At 38.4% G+C, this 14,613-nt stretch overlaps 1 protein-coding gene across 3 annotated transcripts in view; it reads right to left on the reverse strand.

Moving 5' to 3' along the window:
• LOC125268636 (neuronal PAS domain-containing protein 3) overlaps window positions 1-14,613 on the reverse strand; it is a 359,515-nt gene that overhangs the window by 5,122 nt on the left and 339,780 nt on the right. For all 3 annotated transcript variants that reach the window (XM_048190978.1, XM_048190979.1, XM_048190980.1), the window contains exons 7-11: window positions 12,139-12,257; window positions 8,135-8,328; window positions 6,529-6,635; window positions 1,021-1,168; window positions 560-675 (exon numbers count right to left, since the gene is read on the reverse strand). In XM_048190978.1, the coding sequence (XP_048046935.1) occupies window positions 560-675; window positions 1,021-1,168; window positions 6,529-6,635; window positions 8,135-8,328; window positions 12,139-12,257 (684 nt within the window). The remainder of the gene's footprint in view (window positions 1-559; window positions 676-1,020; window positions 1,169-6,528; window positions 6,636-8,134; window positions 8,329-12,138; window positions 12,258-14,613) is intronic.

Consider the following 14,613-nt stretch of genomic DNA (forward strand, 5'->3'; position numbering starts at 1 on the left):
CAGGCAGAGATGCTCAGGGGCCAATATGTTGGCACTTTCCCCAGACTGTCAACCGGCCTTGTTCATTCACAGCCTCCACCATCTCTGGAATCTCACTTCATCTTCTTTTGGAATGTATAATTAATATTTCCAACTGGCTGTGGAGTTTTAATTGACTATTTACACCAGTTTTAGGGACATGTCGAAAGCACCACATTTCCTTGTCCTACATAATTTCCAGTAATTACTAGAATGAAGATATTTTACACAGTAAGAGCCCTCAGATGAGACATTTGGTTAAAAGAAAAGTGTGTTGTATGTAGTGTTATTTTACAAGGGTACTTGATTTATAATTTATTTAAAATATATAATCTGATGTCACCAGGAACAGTTTCATGAACAGGGACAAAAACCATGGAGCAAAAACAACTAACTTTAATTCTACTGCTCAAGGGCATAATAATGGGTTTATGGCTTGCTCCATGTAGGGATCAAACCAGCAACCTTCCACTTGTTCTGAACTGTTTTGTAGCAAATAGTATCATATTCGCAATGGAATGTGACGAGAGTGGTACGCTACCAGAGTTCTCCTTGGAGTCGGATTCAGAATCAGATGTTTCCGAGGACTCTGATGCTTTCTCTGGCAGGTTAGGCAGCTGTGCGATATCCATAGGTGTGTCTTTGTACTCAGGATTACTGCCCATTAAAAAAGAAACCACAAAAAAAGGCACATTTAGAAGATAGAAGTTATTCACTTTGCCAGCTGAGAATCATTCACAGCTGTGTGAAACATCCTTCACTCCCTTCTCTAGAATCCTGATTGATTCACTGCGGCTCAAACCACAGAGCATTCTAATGATCTCTAAGCCCGTACACAGACCCAAAAGCACTTTGGTGAAGATTGGTGTGTTTAGCCTTCGTCATCTTACAAAAAAAGAGACTCTCTCGAATGGGAAATACTTTCATCTTGTTACAGTGCCGTATGGAACAAATCTAAATCTAAAGATATGGCATTTTCATCAAAGTAAAAGACTCATATACCTCAGTACATAGTTGACCCAGATGATGTTTTTTTCATTGGCGTTCTTGGCGTTGATTGCAATAGTGGCACTGGACTGAATCCAGATATAACCTCCATTCTTCTGAATCCAGCGGTAATACTTTGTCACACATTGACCTTTATTCATCACTATAGAAAGAGGAGAGGATACAAGAAAGGAAAGGAAGGAAAATAGAAGAGGAATAAACCGGTGAACAATTTAATATATGAAATGAGATTGCTTGAGTCAAAAGTTTACAGTAATGCGTATACTCGGGTTTAATTACAACAACGATTATTAATAATCATAATATTTGCATTTAGTGCACCCAGGTAAAGCTCAACCCTATCCATTATTTCATGCTGTGTTAACATCTTGAACATTATTAATCTCCAAGGCCCAGCAGAGGGCGCTGTGACTGTTTGCTAAGGGCTCTGTAATTGTGTCCTTGTCTGAGGCTACTCATGTGAAGACACTGTGGCAGTTGCCATAATTTTGGCTAAATTAAGCGCTAAATGGCGATCTCAAATAATATGAATTTGCATTAATCATTGTTCTGCAAAACAGAAACAGTCTGAATCCAAGCACGGCCGTAAATTCAGATTCTGGGTTTAATTACAGCTACAAATAGCCCTTTCCATAAAAAGAGTCCATTGAGAAGAATGATTTATATAAGAATAAGTCTAGTAATTAAAATCATTACAGACTAATAGCATTGTTTAAGAGCCCGTCCCAAAGGCTCTGATAATTGACTTTAGTTCACAGAATGCTTTCTGTACCAATAAATGTAAAACTAAGCTGTAACTCCAGAAAATTGAGACAAAAAGCCATGAGTTGTTTATCTGACTTGTTCGCTGTGGCCAGTGAGCATGCCCTTGACTCACCTTCATTCTCTTCAACAGAGTTTACATGCTACTGAGTGTCTATGGAAGGGTTCAGTATACATGGAATGTATCTAAGCAAAAGTGCTGTAAAACATATTTTGCATGTGAAATGACAGAACTGATGATAAAAAAAAACTGCCATGGTAGATATTCCCTAAAACCAACTTCAACTGTACTAATTTCAGAAGAGATGAAAATTTTAACTTTTTCTTTTGAAAAATCTCACTGTTATATTTAGATAGATAGCTAGATAGATAAAGTACATTAAATTGAAACTGAATGTAAGAGAGGATAAGTAGTGTACAGCTTCAATATATTTAATAATGTCATACATATACAGCATATACCCCCCCCCCTCTATCTGTGAATACACGAGTCTGAGCGGTCCCTTTAAACCCTCATTACTGTCTACAAGTTTCCAGGACATTTTTTCCCTCTGCCTTTAAACCTGATCTCATCTGCATTGCATTTGATGTGCTGGCCCTCTCGGCTCCGCCCGGCACCACGTCTGTACAGGTGAGGCTTATTTTTTAACCCCCTTTCAGTTACGCTGCCATTAAATCAATCAGGGGCTGCTTGAGTTATTGATTTAGTGGTAATGAAGCCACCCCCCTTTCTCTCTCCCCCTCCTCGCTCTTCACTTTCTGTATCCCTTTTTTTTCCGGTGCAGGAGTCGTTGGCTGCTTTTGGAGGCTTTAAAAGGAATACGGCCTCTTTAATCTGCCTGCCTTCTCCTGGAGCCTCGGGCAAGCCTGCAGGACGATATCTCTCTCTCTCTCTCTCTGTCTCTTTCCCTCTCTACTTCCGTTCTTTCTCATTCTATCTCTCTCGCTCTCTCTGCGCCAGGGCCTCTGTCCTTCAGTTCTGTTAAATCACTTGGATCCCTTCCATAATAGCAGCTACCTTTCAGATACCCTTTACCCAGCGTGGCCTCACTTCCAGCAGGAGGGGTAGAGGGTGTCACTGTCATATAAAAGTAAGTAATTTACACCCGTGAAATTGCTTTATGGAAAAGTCCTTGCAGTCCACTAGGGTATTATTGTAAAGACAAGCCTTTTATGAATGAGAGAGCAGACATGCAGATCTGCGGCACCTAGGCAGGGTTTGGCTGGACGAGTGAATTGGAGGATTCTAACATGTATTCTTTGGATCAAATGGCGAAACTTCACCAGCAGAGGAAGTCAACATGTTGGCCAATATATCAATCAATATTTTCAAAACATTATCACAGTTTCAAGGCATTTAGAATAGCTACAAGTAAAGATGCAATCATCTGGTGGTTTTAAAGATGTCCTAGTGTTGTAAATTCCAGATAAATCCATTTTCGAACTCGTCAAAGCTTGCTGTTTATGGCCATGCACTGGTTGAGAAGCCCAGCCAATGGGACAGAAGTCAGACTAGTTAGAGCTGGTTGACAACTTTGGCTAAACCTTACGTTAACATTACATTACAACAACAACACATTCAAATGAATCGCTGCCGACGTAAATACAGTATATCCATGGATACAGAAACATCTATTTCATATTTACTCTGAATGCATTATGGAAGAAACCTGAAGAAACATTGTCAACGGTACATGCGATGGGTGTTAGAGCAGGTGTATTTTTCCGCAGCTGTGGAGTCTATCTTCAAGCACAATAAGGAGTGAAGGGAGTTTTTCATTAAAGTCAGTTTGAACTACTCTTCAGAGACCAGCTCTTGTAGTCTGCCTTCAGGCACAGAGCTTCAGTCTCCTGGGGTTTCTCCACACTTCTGTGAGCCATCGTTTCCCACCTCTGTCTCTCTCTCGCTCTCTTTCTCAGCTGGTAAAAACACACACACACGCGGAGCATTTATGCGGTGAGTATTATACGTAGTCGTGTAACACAGTGTCTTTTATTAATTTAAGCCGTGTTGGTCCTGTTCTGAAGCTGACACAGGTGAGGTCAGAGCTGTCACAATGCATTTCTGCCCATATAAAACACCTGCTCTCAAATGCTTCATGAGCACCACAGTTGGCTTTCTAATTTTCCTTCAGTAAACTAGAGCTAATTTTTATCCAGCTCAAATGAAGACGTTAAACAAATAGATGACAGTTCATGTTTCAGCATGTCCTAAAAGTAGTAAAAAGGCCACGAGAGGCTGTGCAGTACAGTGAGTTTACCTTGACTGTAGTTAAAACCACTGTTATGGACAACCTTGAATGCTTTATCGCTTTTATAAAATGGAAGTAACAGCAAAAGGAATTAAATTAATATTAATGATCAATAAACAATTCTTCTGCCAATTAATAAAGTTCATAAGCCAAACTGTAGGTTGTTTATGGTTGTCAAGTAACTTTATTTAATTTAATTTAACAGGACTTTTTAACCACTTCAGAATCTTGTCTGAACTTCACATTTTATAAAGGAGGATTAACAACTCTTTAAGCAACTGTAGGTGGTCAAGGTGCTCAATTTGAACAGATCTGCTCTGTCAAGCCCTTAAACACTTGAGCAGTGGCCTGTGAACTCTCCAATATGCATCAGTAATATATCATACATCCCAACGCATTTAGAACACGATCACATGCACTCAAGCCAAAGGAAACATCTTCTCTGCGCCGCACACGTCATTGCATCTGCAGCACAGATCTGCCGAGAGGTTTGACCAGACTGACATCATCCCTCTTATCCCGGGCTCTAACCAATCTGATGGCCCTGTGTGATCTGATATCAGTGTCTGATTAGCAATCAGCGGGAGATCGGTATATCTGCTTCTTAGTCACGCACGTCTTGTTCATGCAGACACCTGAAGATCTGGCTTTGATAGAAGCTGAGATGACACACACGTCATCATAATGCATTTAGCTGTGCTAGGATAACCTGTCTTTCTGTAACCCGTGTTGGGAAGTAAAACTACAAGCAGCAAGTAGTAGTGTGACAGCAGGAATAATTAGCAATAATCAAACACTCTCTTAAACTGTGCTCTCTGCTCAAATTGAGATTGAGTTCAATTAGATTCAACAAGGATGCTGACAACTATTAAAATATGATTGTTCCTAAAACAAAAAGATGTAACAAAAACCAAAAAGTTCACATTAGATGTGAAATTAGGTTTTTCTAACAAAACAAAATCTAGGTTTGCTCATCATTATTTGCATAAAGTGTTTGACTTTTACCAGGTAAAAGGAAACTTTAATGCATTTACATGACCTTAAATGTTGCCAGGTTATTCAGAATAATCAATGTAAGATTGTGCATGTGCATGTACATTGCCTCATGAATAGATTCATTGTCACTGCATGGTAGCTTAATTGTTTTTTAAAAAAAGCATCACTTGACTGTAGTTGAACTTCTTTAAATTATGAGTAGATTACAGCTTGGGAAGCAAATTTTCAAACACATTTTATCATATGGAGCATAAACGTACAAAGTAAAATGCAGGAACGGCATCCCTATCCACTCTCTACTGCAGCGACATGACCGGCCATTCGCAGTGCGGCTAGATTTATGTTGATTGCCGCCACGCTAATGCGTAATAGATGGTTAGAAACCAGGGGTAGCTGGGGATGTGCAGTTCTCTCTTAGTGTCTATTCCTCTCTCTCCTTTCACACCATCTCTTTCTCTCTCTCTGCTATCAATGCAATCCAGGGCTTCAGTCCTCTCTCCTCTGCCTCCGCTGTGTTTCAAATCAAGGTCTAATGGACCCAATCTGGTGGCTTTTTAAGGCAAAGGGACAGTGCAATACAGTGGTAATTGCGCTCTAATTCAGTTGAACTCCCAATATCTAATCAGACAGCTCCAAATTCCCTTGCCAGCCCCAAGGACACCCGCCCTCCTCTGCAAACACCTAATAAAACGAGGGATTTATCCCCCTCCTCCTCTTCTTTCTGTGCCTCAACCCTCACTACTTAAATAATGGCAAGCTGCCTGCTGTAGAGCAGCACACACATTTACTGTATGAAACGCTACGCCGCTCTCAATGACGCTTTGAATTTCTGCCATGGTGGTGGAGGGGAGCGGAAAAGGTGTGCTGCCAAAACACACTTAACAGATGATTTAGGATATTCAAAAAGCATGAACGTTCCTCCAGACGGTCAGCGGCCCTCCTGCCGAGCGCAATGAAAGCAGCGCGTGCAAAAGGTTGAGGAACCTTCAAAGAGCTCTGCGGCGGTGGATCGGGCCAGATGAATACTACATGACATAAAAATGCACTCGAAATGTGGCGTCTGTACATTGAGAGGAGCGACTTAATCTGAAAGGAGGAGTGAAATGTGTAAGACTGTCAAACGAACAGAGATTCTCAGCCGCGTTCTGTGCCTCGCGAGCGATACGGGGCTTGTTTGGAAGACGTGCGCTTGCCTACCCGTCTGGCAGAGGGAAATGGTTCTTCATGGACAGTTATAAGAAGAACCGCTAGCATGGATAATCTTGCCTGTCACACTGCTGTCCCATTACGCTGAAGTGCTGCAGTGAACACATTACACCAGCTTTGGCACGTAACACAGTGTGCTCTCAGGATGTCATTGACCAATGATCAATGAGTCCCGCTAAAGCATGTAAGGACACTGAATCTTGCTCTTTAACAACCATCCTGTAGTTTTTGGCACTGTTGGGTGGCTGCACAGATTGATTGGATGGATTTCTGAGTAGATACTCACAGTCTAAATGGCTTTGCCGAATGCCTTCCACGTCCTCTGCATGAATGAAGTGATAACATCTCTTCCCTACGATGTCGACAGGTGTCAGGTCCATGTAGTCGCTGATTCTAGAAAGAATTATTTCAACATAAAATCAAAACTGACACCATTTTGTTTTTTCCACTATTTTAAAGCAGTTTGATCAAGTAGTCACTCAAATCAAGACTCTTGATACATCTTTTTTTGTCCATTGAAAATCTTGTGAACACAGTGTTGTGATTGACTTCAATATTCACCCACAATGTAATCAACCATTAGCTTTAGCAGCAGCAAATTATAGCTATTTATAAGAACCAATTATATTTCTGCACTGTTCTGATCCAATAAAGCCAACATCAATATGCAAAGTGGAGCAGTCCACTTACTGTGGGTTATCATCTCCTCCCAGTCAATGACAGATCAAAATAGGGCAACGACATGGGCTGCGTTTCCCAAAAGCATTGTGAGCCAAGTTGATCATAGAGACCATTGGTGGCAATGGTTCTACAATCCACTTTGGCTTATGATGCTTTTGGGAAACGTGGCCCTGATTGGTTTCGAGTCAACCTCACTGATAAGGAGATTCTGATTTCCCAGCCCTTCTGTAAGCTAAATATAAAGTGCACCAGATTTTATTCATTAAAAAGGTTTCCATCTGTGATGGCAAGCTGTCAGCCTGTTTTCATTATAGACGTAATATTTTCTGACCTACTGTAGCTTTACCAACTGCTTGCTAAATCTAAAAGCAATTATCACTGAAGTATTGAAAATTTGATAAAAACAGGTGGTTAAAACCATAAAAAATGCCTTTCAGTTGGGCAAATACTATTAGCAGCGTATTTTAAGACATTATTTGACTCTAACCTGCAGTCCTTCTCTACACGGATCAGAGAACATGGCCAGTATAAAAAAAAAAAATGGCCAACCAATCTTTATCCACCTCCATTTTAAAGCAGGCTTTTGCTGTGATGATAACTCCGCTATAGACTTGGCCCGATTCCATTCTCTCATAAATATGTTAAGTGCAGGGGAGTGGTAAAAATTTTAGCAGACGCTGGGATGACTTCAATCCCAGAGATATAAATAAAACTAATAAAACTAATATGATATTTCCTTTCAAGCCAGGCCAAATTAAGATGTTCTCATTTTATGGGGCAGCAGTGGAACCACAGATGTTTTGTAAGTACAAAAGAGGGTTTTTTCTTGGCCGGCTTTTCAAACGAGCGATAGATGTTGAAACAAGGTCATTCTGGGATTGCGTTTAAGCAGAACTCATCACTATCAGCTCTATAATGAACTGCATATGAACATTACTGTGTGGCTGATTATACACTCTAGCAAAACACATTTTCACCCGCTGATGCTTCAGTTCTACAATAATGTCAGATTTTGAACTCTTAAGCAGCTGAAATTGAAATTCTTTTTGCACCATTTATCATTCTTTAGGGCAGATAAAAAATCTCTTCATTCAGTCCTAGGCAATGCATATAAGCTTTGCAAAATAAGGACAATGTGAAACTGTTGCCCTCTTAGAGATTAACATTAGTCAAGTAAAACTGGACTGAACATATTACATAAAGAGTATTACCTGTTTTCACAGTAGACAATGTTGAGATCCATATTGACCCGTGTAACAAACATCTGGCAGTCGATCCGAACCTCGTTGATGGTCGGCGGAGGAAGTGCGTGTGCCACCACGACCATGCCCATGATTTGATTGGGTACCGAACGACTGTGCGTTAATGCCATTCTTATCCGCAGCCTGCCGGTAACGTGGATAACCTTGAAGAGGACACAAAGCGGAAAATTATGAACAGATCAGATGCAATTGTCCCCTCAATTACACGAAAACCCTTTAGTAAGTATCAAACCACAGTATAAAGATAAAAGAAAATAAACCAGATGAAGTCAAATAACCTCTGTGCAGTCCTTCTCTACACGGATCAGAGAACACGGCCAGTATAAAAAAACGGCCAACCGATCTTTATCCACCTCCATTTTAAAGCAGGCTGAACTCAGAAAACAGACAAAGCTCTTTGATAATCCAGTATATGTACTCTGTGCACTTGACCAAGATCCAAACCAAGATTCTCAGGTTCTTGTACCAGTTATATACATAAAATATTAAAAAAACACAAAAAGCACAATTTCTTTCTGAAATAATCAAGAGATAACAAAGGCAGAGGAACTAATTACTTTTTGCCTGGCTTTAAAGTTTGTAATGCTTTAAAGTCTTTTGTAGCTCGTTTTGCCCAGAGGATGCATTGACTAGATCGGTAACAAAGTTCTTTTTTGGATCCATCTATTTTAATCACCAAGGGAAACCTGGAGGGGATTGTTTTTGTAGTGTTTTAAACTTCTGACACTATCCTTTCATTGGTTCACCTCAGAGATTGGTGAGATGCTATTAGCATCATTCATATAGACAGTCTCGGCCCCGAAGTCACCGAGTGCTCAGACCGGTGGGGCTCTTTGATGCTTTGTACGTTTCCGCTGAGGGACAAGCAAACCCAAACCCTAGGAACGACGGACTGCCACAGTCAATAAAAAAGAGTGATTCTCCTGGTTTAGAGTTGAGAGAATTTGTTGAACTTCACACAATTCAAAAGCCATCTCAAATCAGGGGCCAATTAAAGACGACTGTAAAGTTCAATGATGTCGTATTCAGTGAGAAAATCCTCATTTTTCAAGCACGGTTTACTTTGGGCTTATATTTTATATTTTTTTATTTTAACAGCAAAAAGAATATTTTCTGGAATGTGCATGCTTGATTTTTTTTTCCCTCTCTAAAGTTCTCCAGAATTAGTAGTTGAGTAGCTGACAAATAACAGTCATGACCTTTTATTTTCTAGAATTTAGGTGGTTTAAAGGTGGTAGTTGAGGAGAATCCCCATGTTTCCAACCATTTTTCATTTCACAAATATTTCATGTAATATTTCAACTAATAACTGTTAATAAAAGCAGCATGCAACAGCATTGAAACTGGTTGAATAGGTATTCTTAGAGAAATGAAAGTTGGCAAAAAATGTTTGTTTCTGTTGAATGACTGTATTCAACGCGCATCAGACAGATAAACTAAGGCAAACGCACTTGATGCGGCTGTTGCCGAGCTTCAATAAGACATCACAGCACACTGCGATCAGAAGGTGATGTCCAATTACGGCCCATATCAAACCCATGCACGGATTCTCGTAAACAGAGCGGCACACCAGAGAGTGCCAGCCCACACAAAACACACGCTGCCTCCAGAATACACATCCATCTCCACATATCTCTGTAACAGCGAGTCTTTCAATAAATAAACACTGAGTCATATTAAAAGCATACAAAATGGAAATGATTCTACTGAAGCCCAAAGCGAGGGGCATCAAAAGTTGGTTGGAAAATAAAACTTTTGAAGTAATTGCCACAAAGAGAGTCTCGTTGGTGAATTGCTGCAGGAGTGCTCTTGGCAAGAACATCATAAGCTCTGGCAAAACATTAAATATGCTCAGGCTGCTAAATGCAAACTGACATGGCAAGGGTTCACCGCGGCCGCAGCGAGAGGCAGCCGCATAGCATATCTCAATTTAATACAAGCCAACATAACAAAGGGATCAATTTTTATAATTCATGGTTCAGCACACAATGCTCTCTCTCTTTCTTTCCCCCGCCCGTCACCGCGTCGGTGAATATAGAATAGGTATACATAAGAAATAAGATTCATCTGTTCCTAGGGATTCTCTGGAGTGCTTTTGAAATGCGATACGGCACAAGTAATGATAGAGAGCTTTTACATGAGTGCATTAACTGAGCCGGGGGCCGAGACGCCTTGGCAAAAAAAGAAAAGACAGCTTTAAGCTGGAGAAGGATTCACTTTGATTTGACCTCCAGAGTGAAGAGGAGATATAAACAGCCATGATGCGCACCTATCACCTAATGCCGGCGCGCCGTATGCAAAATTCATACTTTTGTATTATGTAACAACACAAATATTGACTTAATTTGGAGTAAATGCAATAAGAAGTGTCCTTGTCTGGCTGGTAATATATGCGAATGTGCATGTGTGAATATTTATGCTATGGGTTAGTGAGCTCCCCGACTTCACGCTTATTTGCATCCAATCTATGTCCAGATGGATGCAGCAGGGGGGTTTGGATCTCAGTCGTTCACTCAAAAACACATCCAAACAATCATCTACTTCTCTATTTACAATCTGATTGACACTAAAGTATAGCCTTCGGTGATCTGCTTTATCGGTAGTATTAGCTAGTACTAAGTGCAAAAGGTGCATCTAATCACTGGTCCTGGGTTCATTATTGCAGTAGTACACAATTATAAATCATGGCAACAAACATTAAAGGTGCCCTAGAATTAAAAATTGAATTTATCTTGGCATAGTTAAATAACAACAGTTCAGTACATGGAAATGACATACAGTGAGTCTCAAACACCGTTGTTTCCTCCTTCTTATATAAATCTCATTTGTTTAAAAGACCTCAGACGAACAGGCGAATCACAACATAACACTGACTGTTACGTTACAGTCGGGGTGTACGCCCCCAATATTTGCATATGCCAGCTCATGTTCAAGCATTAGACAAGGGCAGGACGTCTGGATGTGCACAGCTGAATCATCAGACTAGGTAAGCAAGCAAGGACAATAGCGAAAAATGGCAGATGGAGCGATAATAACTGACATGATTCATGATAACATGATATTTTTAGTGATATTTGTAAATTGTCTTTCTAAATGTTTCGTTAGCATGTTGCCAATGTACTGTTAAATGTGGTTAAAGTTACCATCGTTTCTTACTGTATTCACAGAGACAAGACTGTCGTTATTTTCATTATTAAACACTTGCAGTCTGTATAATTCATAAACACAACTTCATTCTTTATAAATCTCTCCAACAGTGTGTAACGTTAGCTTTAGCCACGGAGCATAGCCTCAAACTCATTCAGAATCAAATGTAAACATCCAAATAAATACAATACTTATGCGATTAGACATGCTGAACACTTTGTAAAGATCCATTTTGAGGGTTATATCAGCTGTGTGAACTTTGTTTATGCTGTTAAAGGCAAGCGCGAGCTCCTTGGGCGGGGAGCATGAGCATTTAAAGGGGCCTCAGCCTAAATCGGCTCATATTTAATGATGCCCCAAAATAGGCAGTTCAAAAAATTAATAAAAAAAAATCTATGGGGTATTTTGAGCTGAAACTTCACAGACACATTCAGGGGACACCTTAGACTTATATTACATCTTTTAAAAAGACGTTTTACAGCACCTTTAACGTTCAAAAGTTTGGGGTCGCTAATATATATATTTTTTTAATGTTTTACACCATTACTCAAGACTTCAGTGTCACATGATCCTTTAGAAATCATACTAATATGCTGATTTGCTGCTCATTTCTTATTATTATCAATGCTGAAAACATAATAATAATAATACAATATCAAAACGTCAAATACTGGCCAAATTTTTTTGCCTGGCCATGACACATATATAATTCCACCACTAACTATGACACCTGATATAATGCAAGACTGAAGTGAGTTTTCATTTTTTTTAGAACATGCCGACAATCATCCACGTCCCAGTTTTACCTTGTATCCAGAGGACTTGATGTGGACGCCTCTCTTGGTGAGTGTGGACTTCATACGGACAAAGAAGGAACGTTCTAGAGAGTTATCCGGCGACAGAAGACTAGGGCTGCTCGACTCCACTGCGGAAACAAACAACAAACATCCTATTACAACTCTAAAACAAAACACAACTCACAGAGACGCATCAGACTGCTTTAGTGAGTATGATGTGCAATAACTTCTCATTGAGTTTCTATCACCTCTTGGTAGACAGTTAATGAAACAACACAACCTGATAAGGGGGAAGGTGCTAATCAAACTTTGACAATGTTTTAATTGTATTTACTAACAGCATGAAGCGGAGCCTTGACAAACATAATTGCTTTAAACACTACATAGCAAATGAATAAACCTCCCCAAGCTGGTGTTAGACGTATTTGCCTTCAAAGGAATGTGTAAATTAGGAAATGGGAAAATTAAGAAGAGAGCACTTTAACAAACTTGGTTTATTAAGGAATCACCCAGGAAGAAAGAAATCACCCTAGCTATGCATGTGCAAACACCACTCACATTTGCTTCACAAAACATAAAACTGTAATTACAATATAATATATATTTAAATATTATTAATGACAGCCAACAAAATAATATATTTCTTATACTATAATGCAACTGATACCAGATGAGAAAGAAAAAAATGATTTCTAGCCTTGATCTTAACACAAGGACACTCGACGAACAACGGAGGTTCTGCTAATTTGCCGTAACACGCTTGATTAGAGCCTAATTAATTGCAAATTTTAACTTGTCTTGACATTTAACATGTTACAAACAGGCATCAGAGGAGGTGTAGTGTCCACCTCTGACAAAATAAACTCTATTAAGACAAACTTTTCACACTCTCACTAGTTATATTTACAGTATCTGTCAAAAATTTGGAAACATAATTTTATGTATTTAAAAAAAAATGTTTCTTTCTGCTCACCAAAACTGCATTTATTTAAAGAATATTTTAACTGTTTTTTTTTTTTTTAAATATATATTTTAAAATGTAATATATTCCTGTGTATTAAAATGTAATATATTCTTTTTTAAGCATCATTATTCCAGTCTTCAGTGTCACATGATCCTTCAGAAATCATTTTAATATGATGATTTTCTGCTCAGGAACATTTCTTCTTATTATCAAGGATTCTCTGATGAATAGAAAGTTCAACGAATAGCATTTATTTGCATTTATTAACTTGTTTATTACAGTTATTAAAGCATTTATAAAACAGAAATCTTTTGTAGCATTATAAATGTCTTCACTGTCACTTATGATCAATGTAATACATCATTAATGAATAAAAATATTATAATTTTTTTTTTTTTAAGTTTTACCACAAATGTTTGAATGGTATCATTGTTTCCACAAAATTTTTTAGCAAAAAACTGTTTTCAACATTGATAATTATAATAATAAACGTTTCTTGAGCATCAAATCAGCATATTAGAATGATTTCTGAAGGATCATGTGACACTGAAGACTGGAGTAATGATGCTGAAAATTCACCTTTGTCATTACAGGAATTTTTTTTTTTTAATTTATTAAAATTGAAACCAGTTTTTCTAAATTGTAATAATGTTTCATAATATTAGTATTTACTGTTTTTCTGATTAAATAAATGCAGCCTCTTAGGAGCATAAGAAACTTCTTTCAAAAACAAACTTTTGACAGGTATTGTATATACTTATATATTATACTAGTTATATTTTTTCAAATCAGTCATAGTAATAAAATTTACTAATATTTTATGATGAATTTTTCATAATTCAAGATTGAAAGTTGGACAAGAATAAAATCTATATATAAAAGGCATTTGGATTGAAAGTAACAAAAACAAATGAAGGTGCAATTAAAACAAAAGTTTTTTAGTGAACTTTTGTTAAGTGGACAAAAAACAAAATCCGTTTTAATAAAGTCGACCCCTGGGACATAAAAGTATAGTTGAAGACACTCTAAAATGGTTGTGGGTTTGGACTGCTATATTTCCCATTTCTCTCTCGCTCTCTCTCTCTCTCTGAGAACATGAATTAAATGTCATTTAAAATCTAACTAGTCCTTTATCACTCTGGGGAAAAGGCAGAGCCATGTTATATTTAGTCATTTCATTTCTTCTGATTAAATATGAATTACTATGAAATTTTTCTCATCATCTAACACACAAGAATATGCCAACAGCTTTTTAATACACTATATAAGCACAAACTTCAGCTCTAAGAGTTTAATTCGCCTCTCTAATCCAATCACATCAACCTTATTTCTCTTATCAGAGATTCCCATTTTGAATTAAATGAGCTCATTAGTTTTAATCAAAGGCAGAGAGATCAAAACTTGCACTTAAATGCTTTAGATCAGAGCTGTCAGTCAAGCGTAGAGTTCTATTTGACTAAAACACAAGATCAGAGGCCGCTGCAACTCACCGTTTTCATCAAGAATGAGACAAGCTTAAA

This window comes from Megalobrama amblycephala, linkage group LG5 (genome assembly GCF_018812025.1).
Source record: "Megalobrama amblycephala isolate DHTTF-2021 linkage group LG5, ASM1881202v1, whole genome shotgun sequence".
NCBI classification, from domain to species: domain Eukaryota; kingdom Metazoa; phylum Chordata; class Actinopteri; order Cypriniformes; family Xenocyprididae; genus Megalobrama; species Megalobrama amblycephala.